Raw genomic sequence first — 27,426 nt, forward strand, 5'->3', positions numbered from 1 at the left:
TTTTAGTCGGAAAAGTCCTAGATGTGTATTGATACACAAATACTTAGAACATTCCTCACTTACTTTTACCTGAAGGTAAGCTTCCGATAAGTCGATTTTGGAGAAAATTCTACCTCCATTCAGCTTTGTAAAAATGTCTTCAGGAGATGAAAGTGAATAACTATGATCCATCAGACAGTCATTAAGGCCTGTAGAAAAATCGGCACATACCCGAATCTTCTTATTTTTCTTTTTAACATACACAGTGGGGCTCGCCCACTCAAAATAGTCAACTTTTTCGACTACACCATTCTTCTATAGTCTTTTTAGTTCAATTTCAATATCTTCTTTTGAAGAAAAAGGCACATTTCTTTTTGGTCTAAAAACAGATTTCACATTCTGTTTTAATTCAAAATTTACTTCAGTTTTGGTGCATACTCCTAATCCCTCTGAAAAAACTTTTGGGAATTCACTGCCAGAAAATGGTCATTTTGTTTGGAATTTTTCTTTTCCAACGCTCTTACACTATTGCAAAATGAATTTATGGGTAGCTCCCATAAATCAAACAAAACAATCCAATCAATTCCCAAAAGGCAAGAATTTATTCCTGGAACAACTGAAAGGTTTGAGGAAAAAGTTTTCGATCCAAGAGAAACACTGCAATTGAATTTTCCCATGAATTTTAATCGCTCTCCGGAAACACCTTTTGCAGTTTTTTGTGTTTTTCTCAGTTTTGGACCACCAATTCTCTTCCAGGTCACTTCGTCGATAATTGATATATCGCTACCTGTGTCTAAAAGTAGCTTCACTGAGTGACCATTTATTTGTGTGTAAACGAATTTCCGTTTCTCTCCTTGTTTTATTTCTTCTTTGGACAAGACCACATTTACTTTTGGCTTCAATTTCCGTCTTTTGTCTTGCTTAGTTCGGCGGTGGGATGCCCGGTGTCCCACTAGGCCACATTTGGTACAACGTTGGTCTTTATAAGGGCAGTTTTTTCTTAAGTGCGGACCCGCACAACTCCAACATTCAAAACTTTTCCCTTTGTCTTTTGGAAATGTCTTCTGTTTTACTACCTGGACTTGGGATGTGACTTTTCCCTCTATCCTCGTAGTGTCCCTTTTTACATTTATCAATTTTTGACATTTTTCTGTCACTTTTTGCAAGTTCATTTCCGGGTCTTGTTCCATGATTGATAATATCCTTGACGTTAAATCCTTGTCCTTCGGTGCTGTCAGTCCCTGGACAAATATGTAGCACTTAAACATGTCCACTGATAAATACTTTAATTTAAACAGTTCACACTGGGCGTTGACTTTGCTCGCATATGTGACAATGTCATCAGTTTTGTCTTTTGACATATTTAAACAACTATACCGTGTATGAAAAAGACTATCTCTTTCACCGAATATAACACACAAAATTTTCACCGTTTCAGAAAAAGAGATCTCTTCCGGGTTATTTAGGCAATAAAAATTAGTATTTTCTTCTGTGCCCATTTTTTTGGAGTAATAGTGTTATTTTTTCCTCATCCGACCACTTCTCGCATCGTTTTGTAAATATCGTTTCAAACCTACGATAATAGGCTGGAAAAGTGTCACCTTTTTCTGGGTCATATTTAAACTTTAAAAGCGAGTTCGCTATACCCTCAGCCGAAAAAAATCTGGATGCACCCTCCTTAGATTTTTCTGACAAAATCGTTTCACAAAATAAGCGATTATCCATCGTTTGTTGTATTACAAGAGTTTCGAAACGTTCTTGTTGAATTAGCATTTGTTTTTGAAAATCCATTTGGGCTTTTTGTTGAACGATTAAACTCTCAGTTAACGTTTTCGTCAACGTCGCTATTTGTTCCGATGTCATTTTCTTTTTAAATGTATCAATAACAAGTTAACGTATACCACAGAGAAGAAAAAAAAAATATTGTTCAAAAACAAAATGCTTATTTTCACAGAAAATTGTCACACATAGGAAAGTTCCGAAAAATAAAAATCACTGTTAAAATAACACTTGACAAAATTTCAAGAGCCTCTTTTATCGTCTACTTCAACAGACACACGTAAACTTCTTTTAAAAATTTTCTTTATTAAATAAACACAGATTCCTCAGTATTGTTCATTTGTTGGTTTTTTATCATATTAACCAAATACAAAAAATACGTAAAAATATCTCTCAGGAAGAAAGTCACAATTTACACACACACACACACACACGTTATATAACGTCAACTCTTTGGGAGTTTAAAAAGAGAAAAACGTGTAAATTTGTGGCAGACACCAGTCTTTCGCTTTCTCAGAAGCTTTTTCTTCAATTAAAAGTGAACTTTGTGAACAACAATTTTCATAATGTTCTCGGTTACCACATGTTTTTTTTTTTTGTTTTTTTTTAGATGAATCTACAGTTCGTATCTCATCTTCGTCGCCAGTTGATATATCCTGCAGTGGGTGGCCGTAATAAAAGGATATTCAAGAAAGGTATTCCACAAGGAAAATAAATGAATAAAGAGGTTCTGAAGTAATAAAGAAATAGAGAAGTTTATTGAGACTATTTACAGAGACAGCATGTTACGTTTTTTAAGTGTTTCCGCCCAGGGAAGGCTCTCACAACCGGTGACCGGTGATAACGTTCTTTCGATAAAAAGTTCTGGCGGTGAATTGCTCATCTCGCCATAACAGTTACATAGCATGTTTTCTGATATAGGGGGAAATACGGGGGGGGGGACCTTGGTCACATAGGGTAGAATTAACTGCAAAGTTCTTGGTAAAGAGTTTGCCTTTGTCTGATGCTGACGAAATTACCTTCTGTAAATTGATGATTGTTGGGATAGAACATACACTTCTGTTCATGACCCTGTTTGCTATTTGCCAAAACTGGTGGGAACCAAGCCACTACTCAGCTACTTTGGACTTAACGGACTCAGCATACAACTATCTCACATTCTTTATTACTCTTTTACAGTGGTTGCTGGCAGTCCTAAAAGCGGTTTTAGTCTCAGTACATCTATTACGTTGCAAGTAATGGAAAAAGTGATTTCTGTGCGCAATGGCAGCAGCACATTCTGGGGAGAACCACGGCTGGCTGTTAGGTTTTTGCTGGAATTTTTGGAGGGTATGAAGCGGTTTATACCTACAATTAACTAATCAGTCACGTCTGATACTATAGAGGATACATTCTTTTTAAACATGGAATGCAGAGGTAAATCTGATATATATGTATGGAAGCTATCTCAGTTAGCCATAAGCGTATCAATATACTGTACAATGGAAAGGTACGTTTGAGGACTTATTACATTTCGTTTTTAACTTAACTGATACAACCGAATGGTCAGAAGATCCCAGTGGAGACAAAACAGAAAATGAACATAGCTCAGGGCAAGTTGTAAGCAAAAGGTCTTGAAGACTAGCAAAAAGAAAAATGTAATCTTATACAAAGTGTGCCAACTCTGAAAAAGAACTCAGCAAGGAATAAATGGTTGTTTCAAAATATAATTCCTGTCTGAGAGTTTTCATTTTCGGAGAGAAGCACTTTTAATTTCAGGATGCATGGGAGGAAGATTGGAGATATGTTTTTGCTGGTGTTCCAACCGACAATGATATCTATAAACTGATAATATATGTATGCACACATGAACACCCAATAGAGAATACACTTGATGAATCACATATCAGAACGTTAGCATAAGTTAAAAGAGACTCATTATAGAAACACAAATCTGTTTTTAAACACCCCAGTATACTCTATATACCGGTTTTGAATTCCCACTATCGAAACTGAAATAATTATGATTTAAGAGTGAATTAAATTTCTTTGTGCATGGCATGTTTTACAATCTGTTAATATTAAATAAAAATTGTGACTTTTAATTTATGTCTATATAAAAATTTGTATGGAAAATAAATTTCCAATAAAGTTCAAGTTAATTTAAGGATTTAGTTAAGATTTAAAAAAAAAAAAAGCTTACTTTTAGGAATTAAAAATTTATATCTCCTAGAATAAAGAGGAATTTAAGAAAAATAATTTAAATATTAACTTTTTCAGGCTACACATTATGGGATTGAAAATTAATAATATAGGAAATTCTGTCAGTTAACGAGCTCCATATCAAACCGGAAGTTAATTGTTTTAGGTGTTGTCTGTTTAAAATATGATTTTTTTTTCTGGATATCCATATCTATGTATGTCTTTTTCATAATATCTAAAGCCGATGGTAATACTTTTACTTTTATATTTCATTTGAATAATGATTGAACGAAAAACTTAAAAAATATATAATATAAATTTGTACTAAGTTTTTTCTCTATATTTTTAATGTTTTATAAGAGCTGTGTTTTGTATATCTGCGATGTCATTGTTAATTTCTCATTTTTTTTTACGTTTTGATTATTTTCTGAGATTCAAACTACTTTTATCATATTTTATATCCGTTTTATTCAATGTAAAATAAAGAATGTTTACATGCGATTTAAACCCTGATCATTCCTCTTCAATATTGAGTAAAAATAATGAAGAATTAATTTCATTTTACCAGTTTTTACTTTTATTTTTTGTTATGGATGTCGACAATTAGTGTCATACCTAAATATAATTTATATAATTGAGCGGAGAATTTTGTGATTATGATTTTCTAACCACTTTAACGCACAGCCCTTAAACTATCAGCTCTGACTTCTTCGATATTTCAACTAATGAATCTCCCCTTGTTTTACAAGGACTCTAAAATATTCATGAACATTCTGTTTTTCCGATTGCTGTAAAATTCCATTTTAAATATATATAAAATATCTCTTTTGTGAATATAGGCCTTTCGAACTCATTATTTTGTTTTGTTTGTCGTCTTCTATGTCTCTCATTTTTTCACATTTAATTATAAACCTAAAAACCTTTTTCACTGAAAATATTTCTCTAAAATTGGCTCCTCACAAAATATCTCACCCAAATCAAAACACCTAAAGAAACCCTCCAAGATGGTGAATCCCTAACTAAAGCAGTCCCCTAAACTGAAAACATCCCGTAAAAGTTTTGGTGTTTCTACACTATCAGAACATTTCGGAAATCGTAATACTGATTTTGCATGCAAACATTTTCCCTCGTACTTTTAAGATGATTATATCCCCCCCCCCAAAAAAAAATTACGAAAATCGATAAGGTAGAAAATTATTTATTAAAGAAAATAGAATTTGATTATGTAAGACACAGGAGAGTTCAAAAGGGAGGTAATTTTCCGTTTCGATTTATTTTATAAAAACAAAATGGTCGAAATTTTTCACCTGCTAACACGATTAAACTTGTTTTATATATATATATATATATATATATATATATATATATATATATATATATATATATATATATATATAATTCAGTAATATTTAGGTAATTTCAGTTGCATAATTTGGAAGCTAACATTGTAATTTATTAGAACTGACAAAAAAAAATAAGTAGAAACCATTGTTTTTATCTGAAAACTCCATTTATCGACTACAAAATTTCGTCCTAATAGTGTAGAAGTGCCAAAGTTTATAAGTTTTGGGAAGCAATGTTTTTTTTTTTTTTTTTTTTTTTTTTCATTTTAACATAAAATAAATGGATTGAAAGATACATGGGTACAGGTATATTAACAAAACAAAAAGACGATACACATGAAACATGACATATCTCCAAAAATGCGAAGTTGTTTTTGTTGGAAATATTTTAAGGCGTCAATAGTTACCATGGAGAAAGTAACAGCAGCAGCAACAAAAGGTAAAACCGGAAGTTGTTCAAACGCAGTTGAAAGTAAAAACCGGAAGTTGCGCAAACGCAGATGTTTGAATTTCTCGTAACCGTTTAGACGGCCGCCTTTTTTTTTTCTAGCACTTATCCGTTAATAACCGTTGATATTTTTTTTTTTATTTATTGAAACACGTCCCCCCACACACCGAACGGCAGCGATTGAAATCTCTCTTTCTGCATTTTTTTTTTTTTTAAATATCTTTTTAAATTATTTTGCTGAACGGCTGTTGTTATTGTTAATTTGATGTAAAAGGGAGATGCGAGAGAGAAAATGTTCTGAAACCCGACCCGGCTAAAGAATCATACTAGTTATTATGGTACTCTGAATATAGATAACTTTCAATTAAAGGGGATAGAAGTAAAAAGAAAAATTAAATAAAATAAGTAGAAATCGCAGCTGACTTCGCCGACTTGATTATATTTTCTTTTGTTGTTCAGAAAGCAGCAGCATCGACATAATCTGCTAAAAAAAGGGGGCAAAAAGAGAGACCTCTACCACCGTTGCCTTGACAACCGATTTGTGTGTCGTATAGATATTTAGACGCGCAATAGTTTTTACCGCTTTCATTAATAATACTATTACAATACTAATTAATACATCAATATATTTTCGCTGTTATGCATTCTTAAGAAACCGTGTTAACCTAGGCATCATCCCCTCATTACGAAGCACCCTGGAGGAACCACCCCCCAACCCCTTTTAGAACAAAAAAGGGGGAATTATTTACCTTTTCTGCCTTTTCATTCCTCAGACGGGAAGGGCCTCATCTTTATTCAATTTGGGGGTTTAAAATTACTTATAAATCAACAACAATGGAGTTCGGTTCCTTGTCAATCGGATTAAACGTCGACATTCAACGAACTGACGGTAAGTTGATTCGTTTTATTTTTGTCTTTTTGGACATCTCTTTAGTCGATGAATTTCCCATTTATTTGCATCTCTCTCATCGCAAGTCGATCTTGAATTAGGGAGGGGGGCATCTGGATGTGAAAATAAAGATAAAATTACCTTTATCTCGGACCTTTCCTCCTCTTAATTGACTACAGAACATATAATACACTTTAATCCAACCAGTCAGACAGGTGAACAGCAAATAAGTTCAGTTTTGGGGTTTACTCAGAATTCAACCTAATTTTTTTTTTTTTTTTTAAATATAAAAAAATTGTATGTTGTACCTGTCACAGAATGGAAATGTTACATTCCAAAAATCATGTAAATTGATCAAGTAGTGGTGCTGGTGCTTATTGCATCTATGTTATTGTGTTATATTTTAAAAAGTTTTTTTTTTTTTTTTTCCAAGTTAAATTTAATTGTTTCGACATATTTGTCTACTAAATTGTTAGGTGAAAGTACAGATAGTTACAAAACACTCTGACCTTCCCACATGTTAATGGGTTTCTAAATAGTTATTTCAACGCGGTAACATAGATGCATAATTACTCAAGTAGTTTTATTTTTATAAAGAACTTATTTTTCAACGATTAATAGGAATTCGTTGGCATTATAACGTAGTTACTTGATTTATCTCCCTTCTACATTTTTTTTTCATAATGGCGGCCGAGACGGTTACTCACATAAACAATTTGATTTTTTTCCTAGTTAAAAATAAAACATGATCAATTTACGTAATTTTTGGAATATGACTTTTTACTAGTTACATCATGAAGTTTTTAGTGTGTGTATGTGTTTTTAATCAGGTTGAATACTAAATGATTACAAAATGTTCATAATATGAAGATCAACTTAGCGGAATTGATTATTAGCTGTATTACACTCACGTCACAAGCACGTTTTGTCATTCTTTTTTTTTTTTTTTTTTTTTTCCTATTGTATAACTTTCCTGATCAAACTTTTGCGTGAAAAAATAGTCGCTGTAAAAAGTTCTAGACACGCTGTTCCTTAACCCTACGATTAGTCTGGGTGGCAATACGAATGCTTTTTTTACAGCCATCGCTTAAAAATTAAAAAAAATAAAATAAAATAAATATTGGTAGAGAATTTCATGTTCGCACGATGAATGATGACATTTACTGGATGTGTGTAGAAACAGTTTCTATTTTGTTTAATTTTCGAGTTTTGAGAATTTATCGAGGCTCGACATAGTTGTAAAGAGGCCTACAATATTTTCGTTCTAGCTGAACAAACTTGACACTGTTTTAATTTTTTGTTTGCTATCGTTAAAAATATTCCTTTTTATTTTATTTATTTTTTTATTTATTTTTGTTTTTTTTGTAATTTGTCATTTAACATTCAGACCGTTAAACTTCTAGAAACCCCACCCCCTTTTGTTTTTTGTTTTTATTGCCAACCCAATCTAAGTTTTAACGAAAGACGTTTTTAGGGTATTCCTGATTATTTCTGAAAAGCAAAAAATAGCACGCACACAAAAAATGTGAAAATCATTCACAATTTTTGTAATCTATAATATGCCCGACAGTAAATCTGTGACGCATAGTATTGTAGTCTATTCGTTAAAAATTGTGGGTTTGTATTACTGTACACATAGATTCGAAAAAGTTGTCAAAAAACAAATATATAACAAATAAATGTTATCAAAGGCAAGATAAGTTACTTTTCTACCAAACTGGATACATTTTTCGTGTTTTTATTCAAGTTAACATGTTTATTCAGCTCGAAAAACATGCAGTGTTTACCGATGTATTGGAAAATTCAAAATGGCGGCCGCCGGCCGACTCTCTCTTAAACACAGTAAGTTCGGGAAAAGGTGTTATAAATAATAAACTAGACAAAATACTGTTAGAAATTCTCTCAATATATATTACCGTGACATAGGTTGACATATATTCGGTGTTTTTTAATAGTATTTTGTCTAGTTTATTATTTATAACACCTTTTCCCGAACTTACCGTGTTTAAGAGAGAGTCGGCCGCCATTTTGAATTGTCCAATACATACATCGGTAAACACTGCATGTTTTTCGAGCTGAATAAATATGTTACATTGAATAAAAACACAAAAAATATATCCAGTTTGGTAGAAAAGTAACTTATCTTGCCTTTGATAACATTTATTTGTTATATATTTGTTTTTTGACAACTTTTTCGAATCTATGTGTACTACTGTACAGTAATACAAACCCCGGAAAGTTATTGTAAAAAAAAAAAAAAAAAAAAAGTTACGATTTGGGAAGGGGGCACTTGGACTTAGGGTTAAAAACGGAAGTGATTCTATAAACCCCAAGTAAATCATATTCCATTTTTTTTTTTTTTTTTTCCTTATTGCGACCACATACTCTTCATTGGTCAAGTTTGACATTTAAATATCTGTAAATACTATGGTATTCCGGCATAAAGCTCGAGACAATAGTCTCTAACCCCCTTTCACAACAAAAGGAACTAATTTCCATATACACCGCTTTTGGTTACTATGGGAACAGTTAATTTTTGTGATGATTCGATTTTTAATAATAATGATGAATGATAATAATGATGATTCGATTTTTAATAATAAACAATATACAGGACATTTTAAAAGTAAAACAATATTTGTTTAATAGTAATTATTAAAGAAAAAGTTAAAATTTGACTTTTTTGGCCTTTTTTTATCTAAAAAATGTGGTTTTGTCTTTGAATTTGGCCTTTTTTGCTGAAGGATTTGGCTTCAAACATTTATTGTAGCCTACAATATACAGGATTTTTTATTTATTAATTTTTGTGATTCGAGGAATAAACCAATAAAATCTATTTTGTTTTTTTATTATTGTTGATTTTTTTTTTATTATTGTCGATTTTTTTTTATTATTATTGTTGATTTTTTTTTTAATTATTATTTGATCTGAAAACCCGCACAAATTATTAGTACTGCCGCTAATTAATCGAAAAATCGTACGCGTTCTGCTGCAGTGCTGCACTTATGGAGAAAATTGTTGATGATGTTATACCTGCAGCAGCTGACCTGTGTTTTTTGGAGTATTCTCAGTATTCATATTAAGCAATGTAATTCTTTGTTATCGGTGGTGGTGGTGGCCATTTCTATACATGCAAGCAAGCGCATTTAAATTTGTCACAAAAAAAGTAGTTTTTGGGATATTAATCAGTGTAGTTTATTATTAAAAATAAATATTAATATTTAAAATAAAATAAAATGTGTTTATTATTAAAAATAAATATTAATATTTAAAATAATAAAATGTGTTTATTATTAAAAATCGAATCATCACAAAAATTAGCTGTTCCCATAGTAACCAAAAGCGGTGTATAGGGAAATTAGTTCCTTTTGTTGTGAAAGGGGGTTAGAGACTATTGTCTCGAGCTTTATGCCGGAATACCAATACTATTTTAATCTTAATTTAATCTCCGCAATATTAATTTCTTTTAAAATAAAAATTACCTTCATGTCACAGACACAAATATTTTTTTTTTCAAAAAAGAACTCGAGTGCAAATTACCTCAGAGTTCAATATTTGTTTTATTTTAATTTAATATTTGATTTAATAGTTTGTAATATTACTTTTTATTAGTTACATTGTGTGAGGTAAAAAATAAAAACTGACATGTTTTCTCTTTTTCCCTTGACTTTGTTGCTCCCTAATTACTCCATTCTTAAGTTGCTAGGCGACTTGGAAAAATCCCTTTTTTCTTTTTCTTTTTTTTTTTTTTTTTTTTGTTTTATATTATTTACAAATTTGAAGTCGATTCGTTTATTGTAATTTTCAAGTAAAGTTGATCAAAATCCTCCTAGACAAGTCGATTTTCAGAATCAGATTTTGGATAAAAAAAATTTTTTTTTATCATCTTAAATCATACAAAAACAATCGATTGAGGAGTCCTCCTCAGTCGACAAACAATAATAATGTACTTAACGTTGAGCCCTTCTCTTCAAACGGAGTAGACAAAGTTTGGGCGGATTACCTTTACATGTTTTTGCAAAATTGTTGACTTAATTTTAAATAACCATTTTCTTTTATTTTGTTCTAGCTGGGGATGGAGCATCCTACAGGATGTCATTCACCCGTTTTCTCATATATTCCAACTGAGAGATCTTTTACAGATGTATGTGGTACTTCTTCACGGGGAACGTAGACCCTGCGTAAACGGTGTTTTTATTTAATGATTGCTCCCTCAAAGCGTTTTATTTCACTTCATATATCTCATAGATTTATTTTTTTAATCGCGCTTGTATTTTTATTATTTTTATTTTTTATTTTTTTTTTATTTCTATGGGTAAATTTGATTCTTACTTTTATTTCGTGCTTGTTGTTATTTTTATTTGGGTGAAGCTGAGATAAGTAGGTCCCGCAGACGGGCCTCGTTCTGGCATTCGGAAAATTTAGGTTAACAACCGTTGAGGCTCAACGGTTGTTAACCTCAACGGCGTTGAGCTACCGAAAAGTAACCCTTTTGAATGAAGATGGACATAAACAATATTTTAAAAATTAATTTCTTAATTTTACTTAAAAACAAAACGTAAACATATATAAACAAAATATTTTGGAAAATAATTAATTTTTAATTGATTGTTAAAAAATTTTCTTTTTAATAATTATTGAAAAATATTGCAAAGTGTTTGTTTACATAGCTGGTTCTTTGGGATAATAGGGGCGCCTGAAACCTCCCTTCCAAAAACGAAAAAGCGGTATTGTGCATTTAACGAACCAGACGTAACTCAGCATTTGCTCGGCTTTGTCCGACGCATGACGTCAACAGCCGGATATAACCGAGCGTTGCCGATTAAGCAGACGAGAATTTCGCTATCAATTGGCAGAGTGTCACAACTCAAGAAACGCTTATTTGAAGAGAGTTAAAAAAAAAAAAATTGTTTTAAAAAGATAACTGACGAAATAATGAATATTACAAACCTTGCGGACCAGCTCCAGACCCCAGAGGCTGCGCTAAACTTTTGCCAGCAACGGAAATTGTTAGCAGAAGAGAAAAGGTGTTTACATTTTGGCCAGGATTGCCTTTCCGACGGTTACGGTTGGAGGTGTAGAAGTCTAACAACTGTAACATGTCGTCGATGGACCTCCATTAAGATTGGGACCTTCTTCTCAAAATCCCGACTAACCATCGCGTGTATAATAAAAATAATATACTTATGGGCGTTCGAGATGGCATCTACAAAAATATCTCCATCGCGAATGTGGGTTACGTTCTCGTCACACAATCGTGGATTGGAAAATTTTCCTGCGTGATATATGCAGGAGGGATTATTTCCTGAGGAATCTCCGGCAGATTAGAGGCCCAGGCCATACGGTAGAAATCGACGAGTCCGTTTTTAACCGCCGGCAGACTTGTGACACCGGTCTGGGTCTTCGGTGGATACGAGCCCGACGAAAAGGAGGGTTTCTTGGTCACTGTACCAAATAGGAACGCCGAAACCCTCCTTCCACTAATAAATAAAGAAATCCTTGTTTCTGGCGAAAAAAAAAAAAAAATGTACAAATAACCCTTGTTCCCCTCCCCCAATGCTTTTTATTGCCCCCTTTTTTTGTTTTAGGCTTTTCCATTTATTTGACATAAAGAGTTGAAAAAATTAACTTTTTACGTGTTTAAGACAGACAATGTTTTTTTACGTTAAAAATTGAAGTTCAGACAAAAAAAAAGAATAAAGTTTCCTATTATTTAAAAAAAAAAAAAACTTTTTTTATATTTATTTTGAAAACAGAAAACAATTCCAAACAATAATAAAAAAAAAAAATGGTTTTTGCTTTTTACTTAATTTTTTTTATGTTTCTACATTTTAAAATTTCATTGTACAATTATTTTGTTGTAGCGTTGTTTTTATTTTATCGCCAACGCTCGGTTTTATCCGGCTGTTGACGTCCATGCGCCGGACAAAGCTGAGCAAATGCTGAGTTACGTCTGGTTCGTTAAATGCACAAGTACCGAAAAAGCTTTAGTGTTTTTACTATTTTAAAGCGCTTTTATTTATTAGTTTGAAACACAAGTAGTGGCTTAGTTAACTTAGAACAACAAGGGCGCATGGCTAGCAGTATCAGAATTTTGGGGAAATTTTCAGGCGAGTCGCCATTTTGAATATACACCTATATTTCTATCAGATTTTAATAATAGTAAAACGTAATTTAAACCCGTAAATTTTATTTCAATAAAACGAGCAAAGACCAAATTTTAATATCATAAAAGCTTTAATAGAGAAATAAACAATTTTATTTATTTTTCCTTCGATTTCTTCACTTAACATTTCACGGAATGTCGAACAAGTAACACAGTTGAATCTTACGATATATATTTTAAATGGCAAAATGTCACTCACCTGCTCTATGAGTAAGATATGCTTTCTTTTAATCTTCCTGTATGAGAATTTATTCATATTTATGTATTATAATCCATGTATTTTTTAAATGGAAGGATTTTTCCAACACACATCGCGACCACGCGTGTCTTTCAAGCAACTTGTAACGACACCGGAAGTGAAAAATTATCTCTTACTTATGTACGGAGGCCTATAAGTGTAAAAAAAAAACACTAATTCAGAAACCTTAATAATCTCGATATTGGATTATATTCCTTCAAATTTTCCACTTTTAAAGGTTTTCGGAGGCGCTGAAAACGGAAATAACCATTTATATATACGGCAAACGAAACTAGTAGTTTCCAAGATAAAAAATTTTACAAATGGTCACAAAGTGGGGGATCACTTTTCTATAATGATGTGACGTCAAATGGGCACCCACTTTATGGCCACATTGCAATGAACAGATTTGGCCGTAATTTTAAAGGAATTTTCGAGGGTGGCTTCATATTGACCCTATATGAATAAAGGGTGGAATTCTTCATATTTACCCTATATGATTAAACAAATATTTAATGTAATAATAACAATAATAACAAACCAAAACACGTCTTCTTTATAATATAAGTTTGTCTAAAATATTATATTCGGTTTATTGGAAAGAACATAAAATTTCACATTGACCCTGAAAATATCGTAAAAATAGAATCAATAGAAAAATTTTGATAGATTTTTAAAGTTTAAAAATTGAAAAATATTGAGTTCGGAAAATTCATTACTGTTTTTTTTTTTTAAAAATATATATATTTCTATTACTTTTAAAACAACTGTAATAGTTTATTTTGGAAGTATAATCCATAAAGAAAATAAATAACCCACTTTTAACAGAGAAATTCCGAGATTTTTATATTGTATTCGCAGTTTCGTGTTAGGGGTGTCAAAAATTCCTACAAAAATTCTGATACTCACATAGATTCAAAAAAGTTGTCAAAAAAACAAATATATAAACACAAAGGCAAGATAAGTTACTTTTCTACCTAGCTGGATATATTTTTTGTGTTATTATTCAATTTAACATGTCTATTCAGCTCGAAAAACATGCAGTGTTTAAAATTCAAAATGTCGCCCGGCCCCGGCGCCCGGCCCGACTGTCTCTTTAACACGGTAAGTTTGGGAAAAGATGTTATAAATAATAAACTAGACAAAATACTATTAAAAATCAACCGAATATATGTCAACTTATGTCACGGTAACATATATTGAGCGAATTTCTAACAGTATTTTGTCTAGTTTATAATTTATAATACCTTTTCCCAAACTTACCCTCTCCGAGAGAGAGTCGGGCGCCATTTTGAATTTTAAACACTGCATGTTTTTCGAGCTGAATAAACATGTTACACTGAATAAAAACACAAAAAATATATCCAGTTAGGTAGAAATGTAACTTATCTTGCCTTTGATAACATTTATTTGTTCTATATTTGTTTTGGAACAACTTTTTCGAATTTATAATACAAACCCACTTTAATAGTTCTGGAAGTATATTCCAGAAAGAAAATAAACCCACTTTAAAAATAGAAATTACGAGTTTTTTTATATTTTATCTTGCCTTTGATAACATTTATTTGCTATATTTTTGTTTTTAGACCACTTTCTTTTTAATCTATGTGTACAGACAGAGACAGTAATAATACAAACGTAACTTTTTATCGCCGAAAATGTTTCGGCGATAAAGTGTAGAAATTACCTGAAAAATTAATGTTTTTTACTCAAATAAAGTTTAAAAAGTCAAAATAAAATTTAAATACAACTTTCTCATCAGTTACAGAAAGTTAAAAAATACGGGTAGTAAAAAAACCCAAAAAACTCACCATTATTCCAATAAAATTCTTTAAAGACTAGTAAATACGTCTGCTCCAAAGAATGCTTAGTGTCGGGTAGGATCAGTAGCAGTCAGTTACGTTTTTGCCTGACTTAAGGGAGATAACTTGTCCTTTTTTTTTTATTTTTGTGCCTTTACGCTATCGTACATAAAAACTGTGAGTTTTCATTTTTTCATTAACACGAATTACGATATGACGCAGATATGCAATGTTATTTTTTTTTTTTAATATCTTAAAGAAATACCTGAATTTTTTTTTTTATTATACTATAAATCTGCATTATCCGATTTCGTCTTTTTTTTTTTTTTTTATATATCGAAAAAAAGGAAACCAGGAATTAAATATAAAAATATAAACTGATCGACCATTAATTACTGGAACATTCTAAACAAAAATTAAGCTTCCACGTAAAAAAAAAAAAAAAAAAAAAAAACATGTGGTTATCGAAAAAAGAAGGATTTAAATTTTGGACTTTACCGGTAAATTTACAGATAAGTGATATTTTTTGTTGTTTTAAATTTGAGTATTTTATTTATTCATGTTTTATCTTCAATTTGTGATATATAAAACGTGCCGAACAAAATTAATTATTAAAATTCTCATAGACATTCCAAAATGGGGGGGTAAATTTATAAAACAACGTTTGTCTAAAATATTATATTTAGTTTATCGTAAAGAGCATAAAATTTTACATTCACCCTGAAAAAAACGTAACAATTGAACGAATAGGAAAATTTTGATAGATTTTTAAAGTTTAAAAATTGAAAAATATTCATCTCATAAAAATCAATTGATTTCACTACGTAACAAAATGGCTTCCCAGAGCGCACGCACGCACTTTGTAAACAATGTTTTTTAAACAATGAAAAATAATATTTCTATTATTTTTTAAACAACTTAAATAGTTTATTTTGGAAGCATATTCTATAAAGAAAATAAATAACCCACTTTAGAAAGAGAAATTACGAGTTTTCTATATTTTAATCGCAGTTTTCTGTTAGGGGTGTCAAAAATTCCCCCAAAATTCTGATACTGCTAGCGCATGGCGGAAAATGTTCAGGGTTTAAAAATGTATTGTAATGCTTTTATGGTGGTCGAAAAACGTTTTTCAGCCGCCAATATTACTTATTTACTTGCTTCCCCATGAGGGCAGAGTTAGACACAAGGTCGATTTTTAATGTAGAAAAGCATTTATTACTAAAAAACGAAATGGTGAAATATAAAAGCAAGTTAAGCTAAAATTAAAAAAAAAAAATTTTAATTCAAAGAATTAAAGAAAAAATTCAAATAAATGTCAAACATTTATTACTATAAACATAACGAAGTGAAAATTTTCCAAAATTGGCTCATGCTTTCTATATCCGTCATTTGTTACAAGAAAAGAGCCTTTTTCTTGTAAGAAAAATATTAGATAGACCGAGATTCGAACCTTGTAAGTAGGGTTCAGAAATAGACTCAGAAAAGAATTTGGCATTGTTCAGTTTCACATGAAATAGTTTGGAGATGTTGTTGAAGGAATTTTAATTGTTCAATTCTTTTTATGAAAACTGAATTAAAATAAGGTCAGAGAAAATAAAGAACAATGAAATTTAAATATGTTGAAAAATAGATTAGTAAGAATTCTGTGTCTGCAGAAATGGTTTGGGAACATGTGCGAACCACGTATGTTTAGGCCATGTGAGTCACGTTGAGAGTCATACATGACGTCATAACAGAAAAGAAGATTCTCAATATAGTTTGCTAGTTTTAGTGAGATTAGGGGATAGAGAGAGAGACAGTCGGACAGACAGCTGACATGAGGAAGGTCCCCCCTTTAGAAGCGAAAGGTTAGAACATTAAACATTTAGAAACAACTTTGAATTCCTGGATGTCATCATTTCGACCGGTCGAGCGATAATAAAGAACATCATCATATTTTTGTAACTACTGTCTTCGTGTCGTCTTTCTACCAAATTGAAGCTAATGTGAAATCATTTATATGAACATTGTTCCCACTCGTCTTTACTTTATAATGAACTTTGTGTATAACTCATCTAAGTAATGTGTCCCCCTCTCCATCTAAGAAATGTGTCCCCTCCGGTGTTAAAGAATTGATCGATCTCTCTCCACTCTAATATATGTTAAAAGAAGGAACATCCACAGAACTGTAAAAGGTATAAATGTCTTCTCTCTTCTCTCCCCCTCTGTAATATCTGTATAAATGTATCTTCCCCTCATCAATATGAATGTCACCATCCGTCTCTTTCTCTCTCTCTCTCTCTCTCTCTCTCTCTCTCTCTCTCTCTCTCTCTCTCTCTCTCTCTCTCTCTCTCTCTAATATGGTCTCTTATGCAACAATTCAAAGGGTCAATAATGGTAGAAGCACCGGTGTCACATTTCACATGACCTAACTGTTCAGATTTTTCAGAACAGGGCTTGTCTGCTGCACCAATATTTCTTAAAAAAATGGCCATGTAAAAAAACAAAAAATCGTTAAAAATAAACACATGCTCTTCCTTACTCCTACCACTAACCTTAAGTCCGGGTAGCAATATAAAAAGTGCATAAAAAAATCTGTTTTATATTCATCGGCCGTTTAGTTCAGGACCATAAAAATTAAATTTCGACTGCACGTCATAATTGATAAACAAGGCATTATTAGTCATATTGAGTTTTTATTACTAAACACTGATAGTAATGCTGGTTGTGATATTAACGGTCTGTAATCCATTTTACTGGACGATGCACCTGGGTACCACTGTGAGAACTCAATACACCCTGGCAGAAGCAAAAATAATTCCACAATTACAAAACCATACCTTTAAACTATAAGTTATAAGATCAAAGAAAGTTTATTGGTCGGGTACAGTCCTTGCAAAACGGTGGGTCAGTTTTGCCGCCCAAATTGGGTGCCAGTAGTTAACTCCTTTCGTTGGAGTGGTAGCGTGGTTTTCCTTCGAAAAGGTCCATGATAATTCATGGTGTTCTCGGCAAGAGTTCTGGTGCCTTTAATTAGGCATAAATCGAGTTCTTTGGGACCCTAATTGAATTGAGAAAAGTTCAAACAATTAGGTGGAAAATGTTCAAATGATGCCATCCTCTAATTGGCACAACATAAAGGCGTCTCTGCTTGTAGAGATCTCAAGTCCTTTTTCACCAAACATTTAGGTGATATAAATATGAAGAAATTGTTGCGGCTCCATTCTCGATAAGGCATTCTTTTCAGAGCCAACTTTTGGTGAGTCTCTCTTACTGGCTGTTTTTTCGTAGACTGGTTTACAAAAAAGGCGCCAAGTAATTATCTTGGCCCATACAAAGTAACCAATCACAGGTTGCCTACCAGAATTGTGCGTAGGCAGCTTAAAACATGAAATGGCATTGTAACTAGAATTTCTCACACCACTTATGTCCGCCACTACCCACCATTAATCACAATCAAGTATTTGTCTTGCGTGGCTTAAATAATCAATGGCAAACATTTAAAACTGAAGAAAAATTGTCTGCTTTGAATATAAAAATAATAAAACCAGTTTTTTTTATTTTTAAATGCATTTTGAATATTTGCCGATTTTATAATATTTTTATATTTTCGGTTTACTTTTCAAAATAGAATTAACATTAAAGTGTAGTATCTGGTCTAATGCTATACTTTGTGCTGTTACTAGAGGTAACGTCTTTAGGGGTGTCATGACTTGTACGAGTTAATGTTTAGACAAGCTTAGAATGCATTTCTGTTTATTAAATTATTTATAAACAAATCCATTATTTATGATTTATATATTATTAAAACGGATGTATATGTGTCTGTGTGTAAATATTTAACCGATAAACTGTTAAATTATTGGTCACATAACACTGAAATTAACAGGAAATAGTAATTATACAATAAGGATGGGTTATGAGTAAAATCTTTGTTTGAATGAATAAATTACGCGTACAGACATTGGCAAATTGAAATGCAAACTGTTCATTTCAACTTGCAGACATATTCTTACTTTCTGCGCGTGCCTAAATTCAATTCATTTCTTCAAGTCATTTAATATTAAATCTTAACTATCTCTCAATAGCTACATCAGTAGGAGATGCGACTGAAGCGCTAAATGTTTTGGCTTCAATTCTAGCTGATGTCACCCAAGTCATTTTTAAACGTTTGAAATCGCTACTATATATTAGGTACAATATAATATTCAATAAAGAATTGGCTTTTCATCATATATAATAAAATGACTGCAGAAATTCCCCTCTGGACCAAAGTATTATAGGTTTGCAACAACAAATGCCATATACAAATTCAAAACATCTACGCTATTACTCACTATGTACCTTTCGAACAACATAGACACATTCAGTCGTGATAATAAAATGCTACATTGCATCCTACGAGCATCACAATCGCAACATCTACAGAGGAAGGAGTCCCTATTTTTCTCTAAATATTTTGTCCTAACACTGCTACCAGTTGTTACTGGAACAAATTCTACAGATTCTGTTATTACACCAATTGTAACTGACTATTACAAACATAGACCTACCATAATCTTTCCAATTTCTGAATCAAAACTAAGAAAAGCTCCCTCACTAAATTCTGTCGATTCTGATTCGCTGAGCTCCGACAATTCTCATATTCTGGAATGCAATTCTACTCTTGGTAAACGAATGCTTACTAACATTAAAATATGGTGTCACTAAGAGACATTAAGATTTCTTCATCAAAAATAAGAACTAGTGCCCATACTTACAAAACTGTTTAAGCATTGTCTTAAGGAGAATTGCTTCCCATCATCCTGGAAAATCTCATCAGTATGCCATGTATTTATGAATTCAGGTGATCAGTCATTTCCCTCTTAGTACAGGCCAATAAGTCTCCTGTGTGTCATGAGTAAGTTGCTGGAATCTGTGTTAAAGAGAAGTAATCAACCATCTTAGCAAAAATAACCTTAGTGACACGCAATATGGTTTCCATTCTGCTAGATCTACAGCAGATGTGCTTACAGTTATATCTCATAGGATTAGTGAATCTCTCGACGGAGGCTACCTTTCTTGGGCAATTGCTCTTGACATATCTAAGGCCTTTGATAGGGTATGGCATAAAAATTTACTTCACAAGATCTCCAGCTACGGTATAGCTGGAAATGTCTTCTCAATTATTAAATCATTTCTCTCTGATAGGTTCATAAGAGTAGTTGTTGATGGGCAGAAATCAGAAGCTCACAGTATTAATGCTGGTCCCTCAGGGGTCCATCCCGGGCCCAACTCTCTTCCTGATCTACATTAATGATCTTCCAAATCACATCCTTACATCACTCGTAGACATTTATGCTGATGATACTACTATGGTAGCACATCTAAGACCGTAAACGACCAAGTTCTCTTCGATTTTCTCTCCTCTGATCTTGAGCACGTGGTACAATGGGGAAAGAGGTGGCTGGTTACTTTTAATGCATCTAAAACTAAGCTTTTATCTTTACATCATCAACGTTCTGATCCCCCATCTGGCATCAATTGAAATGAATTGCTCTCGTCTTGGGGAGGCCTCATGTTTTGACAAGCTTCTGGGCTTGACCTTTACTCCTGATCTTAAATGGAACACATACATTAAATCTGTTGCCAAGGTTGCTGGAAGGAATCCTTCTATTGGTCCAGTAAATATCTCACTCCTGATGCAATTCTCTATCTATATAAAAGCTGGGTACGCCCAAGGATGGAGTACTGTTGCCACATTTGGGCAGGAGCTGCTAGAAAGACTTATCCTGCCTTGATTGAGTTCAAAATAAACTTTGTAGCCTCGTAGGAGATGTCCTTTTCTCTTCCCTGCAACCTCTTTTTCACAGAAGAGTTGTTTGTCGCTGCTTTATCATTATTTTCATGGTAAGTGCTCGACTGAGCTCCAATCTATGGTCCCCCCCTCGCCAAACTTTCATAAGAAACACTTGTTTAGCAGAAAGCACTATCAATTCCCCCCACTCTTTATCTGTGCTTAAACTTAAACGTAGATTCCATGAACAAAGCTTCTTTCTTAGAACTGCACGTCTATAGAATTGTCTTCCGTTTTCCTGCTTTCCAGCTGACTACAATATGGTTGTTTTCAAGTCTAACAAACAAGTTTTTGATGAGCCGTTCCACTTAAGTTAACAAATTTACTGAATTTTCATTACTAATGATTACTATATTGTCCACTGTACACTCTTTTACCCTTATCCTCGAGTGGCCTCTTGGCCTTGATAAGTGATGCCTATATAAAAACAAAACAAAAAAAAACACATACATTGAACCAAAAAAAAACAAAAAAAAAAACAAATTAAATATATACAAAGGTTTATTTGTAAATTATTTTATCTTTACTATGCAATTTGCCACTATTTATAAGTAAAATACACGGAATTTTATTGATCAAAATATAACGCACTTGTTTAGTGCCACCTACTTTATTTCTATTACATCTTCCTTTGAACTGTAATTGTTTCTCTTTTTGCAAAATAAATCGTAATAAAAACCACGCTACTATTTGGAAGCTAAACGGTACAATATCTATAAAAGTGAAATTGTGTGTGTGTGTACATTTCCCTACTAAACGACTCTGTCAATTTTCAGTCTACATACTCGAGATTTGACATAAAGGGTCTTAAGAGTTGGGAAAATCTTTTTAATTGGTTTTTGGCCAGAAATTTGGCTGTCAAGGGGTCAAAGTTCAATGATTTGACCTTTGAAAACTCTACCAAACTTCTCTGCCAATTTTGAGTGTAAACACTTGAAATTTAGATGTACGTTACTTGGACGTGGATCAAGCTTTTTAATTTGATTTGAGCCCAAAACAAATGTTATGGGGTCAAAGTTATAAAAAATGTGACCTATGTAGTCTCTATCAAATTACTCAGCCAATTTTTGGTCTAAACATTTGAAATTTTACATAAAATATATTCAGACATAGGGCAAGTTTTCTAATCGGTTTTTGGACGAACATTTGGCTGCCAAGGGGTCAAAGTTCAAAAGATTTGACCTTTGTGGTCTCTAGCAAACTATTCAGCCAATTTTGGGTCTAAACATTTGAAATTTTACATAAAAGGTATTCAGACATGCAGCAAGCTTTTTAATCAGTTTTTGGGTGAAAATTTGGCTGCCAAGAGGTCAAAGTTGAAGGAGTTGACCTTTGCAGACTCTACCAAACTCCTCTGCCAATTTTGGGTCTAAGCACTTAAAATTTTAGATGTAGGTTACCTGGACATGAGTCACATTTTTAATATATATATATATACATATGCACATAAAGTTATGAACAGTAAATAGGGCCCGAGCAAAGCTGAACTGCTAGTGTGTATATATATATATATATATATATATATATATATATATATATATCTGTTTCTACTTTAATATATATAATTTTTCTACTTATCTGAACTAAAAACCTGTTTTGAATTACTTTAAACAAAATCACTTAAATTTTTTACTGGTCAATGAGGGGAGGGGAGCTATCAGTTTACATTTAACCAGCATTAATTCTGGTTGGATTATTTTTTTATGTTTCTTAATTTTGAAATTAAACAAAAACTGTAATTTGAATTACGATAGTTGATGTAGTTTAAAATCTGGTGGAAAAAAAAAATGTAAATTTTAAGTAAAAGAAAGAAATTTGGTAAACATAAAATATTGCCACTGTAAAAATCTTGCCTTGACTAAAGAACTTGGCTTAGAATTTGAAGATCAGACATATTTGTGCTTAAAACTAATCTTACATCAGTGTTAGTTACCTGTATTTCCTCTACCATTCTCGCTTGACCTAGGAATGTCCCCTATTTGGCCATATCTCCAATAGTATAGACATAGCACTCTCCTGGGTTTTTGAATACCCAAATTCGTGTATTTGAGAACTTCAATGTCCACAACAAAGATCAATTTGGTTTTTTCATCTATACAGACTTAGCTCATGGAAGGCTGAAATGCTTCTCACTTGCATATTCCCTCTATCAGACTATAGTTTTTTCAACCTGTCTGAATATTAGGACCAGCAAGCCTCACTTCCAGAGTTAGTATTCACGACATTACTAGAGGCTTGTGTGACAAATGCCCATAGCCCAATCAGGAATGCTGATCACCTTGTGATAATGGTTGATATCTCCATGAACGTCTGACCCCGCAAACTGGAGTACTGTTCCTCAAAACAAAAGCACATTACCAATGTGCTGATTATGAATCCCTCAGAAATCTCACCAGAGATGCACCTTAAAGCAAAACTTTTTTTCTCCCTGTCAAACAATGTGCAAAGAAGATGGCTTAATGGTTCAAAGCAGGCATGAAAGCATTTGTCCCAAGGCAGAAATTTTATAGCAAGTTCTATTCTTCCCATTCGTTCACTTACTCTGTGCCTATGCTATTGTGCATAGGCAACAAGCATTCCATAATTTCAACCCCCATAAATCGGCTGTGGATAGACAAAAAAAATTATAGCATCAAGACACTACTGTAAGTGTAATAACTGCAGCTAAGAGTAGATATACTAAGATGAGAATTAAATGCATAGTCACTGAAATTAGGAATTCACAATTTAAAAAAAAAAATACATAATAGAGTGGTTAACAATGGGCAATCAATAATTTCTCTTATCCGACCAACATGATGTCGCTTGCATATAAGACCAAACATCTTGCCCAACAATTTGCCTTAAACATCACTTTGGACTCCACAAACCACCTCTTCCCTAATTTTTCGCTACAGACGGGAACTACATTAAATGGTCTAACATCACCCTTTCCCAGGTCTTGGATGTCATAAAAAAATCTTTAATGCCCCAGAAGCATGTTGACCACATCTTATTCTTGCTCTAGTAATAAAGAAATGATCTGCTGAACTGGCCTATATCCTTTCCAAACTCTATAACAAATGCCATGTTGAATATTTCTTCTCTATTAACTGGAAATTGCCTCTGGTGATAGTTTTCAAGAATAGCATACGGGTAGTAAAATTATGGTTTCATAGTGTCCTCCCACTCTTGCTAAAATCTTTGACTTGTTAATCAATCTAGTGAAAATCCACTACCTTGAAAAAGTTAAACTTCTTTCTAACGAATAGTGTGTATTTAGACAATCTTGTTAAACTGTGGCTTTCTAATGGGCATCCCTGAACACATATACTATACACTGGATAAAGCGAACGAATCTAGGACATTAACGCTTGATATATCCTAGGTCTGTCATGAAAGGCTTCTTGTGAAAATTAATTTATATGGCATTACTGGATGAATATTTAATATATTCAGATCTTTCTTAGCTAAAAGAAAATCCGGTATTGTTGCCACATCTGGGCTGATGCACCAACTATTAATCTCTTCTCTTGGACAGGATACAAAAGACATTTTCTAACCTAATAGATACTGCACTGTTTACTAAACTACAGAATGTTGCATCTCTGTGCAGGTTTAATAAGTATTTTCGTGGAATGTGCTCCGATGAATTTGCTGCTCAACCTAAATATCCCCAACCAACCTGACTAGTAACAAAATTCACCCCTTCATTATAGTGGTTCAAGGTGCAAAAGAACTTCAAATAGCTTCTTTCCTCAATTTGTTTGCCCCTGGAATTCCTGCTCTGCTTCCTGTTTCCTCGACTGTAACAGCATATAGAAATTTAGATATAAGATGAACAAACATCTTGCTGTACAACTCCCCACTTGGGATGCCTACTATAAACCTATTACATCTCAATGGCAATAGACCTTGTTTGGTATAAAATGAAGTTTTAAAAAACAAACATATACAAACTTGACCAAACGTGCACCTGTTTTAAAGATCTCGAAATTGAAACAAATTCCTTTGTACAGACAGTTATTTTCAAAGGGGAAATAGATATATTTGTAAGCCAATCAAGTTTTGTTTAACACCAATTAATTTTAGGGTGGGGGGAATAATGTTGGAACGCAATGTCTAGATATAATTGGACGTTAGTTTTCATTTTTTTTTTTTTTTTTTTTTTACACAGTAATCACCACTTATCAACGCCCGGAGGCCACTCGAGGATAAGGGTTAATGGGTATACATTAGTCAATTTGATTATAGCATAGTAAACATTAGTAGTGGGAATTTTGTAACTTGGATTACTTAGGGGGACGGTTCATCAAGAACTTGTTTATGTTGGACTTGAAGACAATCAGATTGTAGTCAGCTGGAAAGCAGGCAATTGAAAGAGAATTCCACAGGTGGGCAGTTCTAAGAAAGAAGCTTTGTTCATGGAATCTACATTTAGGTTTAGGCACAGATAAAGAGTGTGGGAAATTATTGATAGTGGTTTTTATTAGACGAATGTTTTTCGTGAAAGTTTGGTGGGGGGGGGCATAGATTGAAGCTCAGCTGAGAACTTGCCATGAAAATAACGATAAAGCAGCGACAGGCTCGCAACATCTCTTCTGTGGGGAAGAGGTTGCAGGGAAGAAAAAAGCGCATCCCCCACTAAGCTACGAAGTCTATTTTTTGAACTCTGTCAAGGTAGGATAAGCTGCTTCTAGCAGCTCCTGCCCAGATGTGGCAACAGTACTCCATTGTTGGCCGTACCTGGCTTTTATACAGGTAGAGAATTGCATCAGGAGTGAGATATCTACTGGAGCAGTAGAAGGATCTCATTATTTTTCCAGTGACCTTGGCAATGGATTTGATATGTTCCATTTCAGGTCAGGAGTAAAGGTCAAGCCCAGAAACTTGTCAAAACATGAAGCCTCCTCAAGACGAGAGCCATTCATTTCAACCGATGCCAGATTAGCATCAGAGCGTAGATGGTGTAGAGATAGAAACTTGGTTTTAGATGCATTACTTCATAGTTGGAGTGAAGCTATTTTTGCATTTATTGAATAAAATAGACCAAACATGTAATCTGCAATGGAATCCATAAGGCCACTCAGGAACCATTTTTTATTTGATGGAAATTGCTCCAGACATGGCATAAAGCCACCTGATGTATGGAGCTTAAATATACCACTTCAATGTCAAAAATTAGTTGCCAATAAGTACTAAATGGTTAAATTCCAACTCAGAAAACAGCAATTCTTCCCCTTTGTCAGAAACATCATTCATGAATGTAAGAATTAAAGGACAAAATAAGAAAAGTGGGAGTTAACAAGGCTGCTGAATGTAAACCTAAGCTCTACTTTTTGCTTTTCTAAAGTGGTTATGACATTCAAAGTATTTTGTACATAGCTACAAATGTATATTATGATTCAAATGAAAGTTCTTTAGGTGCTCCTCCCTCTTCCCATTCAAAAGAAAAATAAATCTAAATGATTAAATCTGAAGGAATTGCCATGCTTTTTGTTTCGTTTTTTATGTTTTGTCTGCCTTTTCTTTTCTTAATAAAGTAAAGCAAGAGTCTTACTCAAATTTTTGTAATTAATAGCTTCTTGCAAAACACTTGATTTTATTTCTGTTTGATAGTTTTATTTAATCATTGTCAATCAGTTTTTAAGGACTGTCTTTCGATTCAATTTCTTTCAAGAAATATTTCATCTGCTTATAGTCTATGGGCCAGAGGCTAAAAAATGGCTTAGTTTTTGAGTTACTGGACATTTTATTCATATGCAAAAATTACAAGTGTTTCTAGGAATGTTTTTCATGCTGATTTCTAATCTGAAGAGAGCTCCAGGCTAAATATGTACACTGCTTCAGAAAAAGTCCATTTTCATGATTCACTTCATGTAAAGTGAAATTTAAATAAGTTTAACACATTTAAGAAGTGTATATGTACATTCTCTTATATAATGTGTTTATTTTTTAATTTGGAATTTTCAAGAAATTAAATAACTTATCAATGAAAATGTTATTTTCTATTGTATCAGTTTCTCAAATTGCAAATATCCTCATAAAACGCCACAATTTACATTCATTTGATAACAAACATGAAACCCATTTATGTTTCCAAATCTTGTGCCTTTCAAAAATCATAGATGGAAGAACTGTTTTCAAATATTTCTGATGATTGACTTTTCTTCATTTTGGACGGCCATTTACTTTTTGATGTAATTTTGTCGCACATGCACATTGACTGATTTACAAACCTTTATGTTTAGACTAATTTTAACTATTTATATAAAAGAATATGGTAAGAGTGTTTTTTTCAGTTATGTTGAGAAATTGTTATGAAGTAATAAATTTAGAAAAGGAATAGGAAAATAATTAATTGTTCTCTAATCTTGAAAACTAATCATTTGCCATCTGAAGAGTCAGAATCTTCTATCTCCTTGAACTGTTGTATTTCATTTTTTTTTTTTTTTTTTTTTAACTACATTAAAACAATCTATGCTCTGGCAAAGGTGTGTACAAGGCAATGTTTGACAAACACAAGAACAACGCTTGGAATTCTTAAAGTTACACTTTACTAATTTGATTAATGTTGGAGTCTTTCGAAGGCTGCTCCCATGAACAACTAATGCTTTATCTTCACATTTCCAGCCATGGTTTGTTGGAGAAGGAGCATTAACATTAATGCGAAGACATTACTGCCAAATAGCAGCCTGATAATTTGCTCTTTCTGCATGTAATCTTAAACTATTTTGGCAAGGTGGTAAAGTATTATCAAATTTTCCAGTCGTGAAAAATATTAAAACGCACAGTATTTACAGAAGA

The 27,426-nt window shown here is 32.8% G+C and overlaps 1 protein-coding gene across 2 annotated transcripts in view; it reads left to right on the forward strand.

Annotated features, from left to right (window-relative positions):
• Positions 1–5,766: 5,766 nt before the first annotated feature.
• The window catches only part of LOC145279763 (kinesin-like protein KIF2A), a 139,602-nt gene continuing 117,942 nt past the window's right edge, over positions 5,767–27,426 (forward strand). The window contains exon 1 of one of the 2 annotated variants that reach the window (XM_080131070.1): positions 5,767–6,619. In XM_080131070.1, the coding sequence (XP_079987196.1) occupies positions 6,565–6,619 (55 nt within the window). In that variant the 5' untranslated portion in view covers positions 5,767–6,564. The remainder of the gene's footprint in view (positions 6,620–27,426) is intronic. The other variant, XM_080131071.1, reaches the window with a different exon arrangement.

This window comes from Euprymna scolopes, chromosome 7, assembly GCF_053919585.1.
Source record: "Euprymna scolopes isolate OS-2025 chromosome 7, ASM5391958v1, whole genome shotgun sequence".
NCBI classification, from domain to species: Eukaryota; Metazoa; Mollusca; class Cephalopoda; order Sepiida; family Sepiolidae; genus Euprymna; species Euprymna scolopes.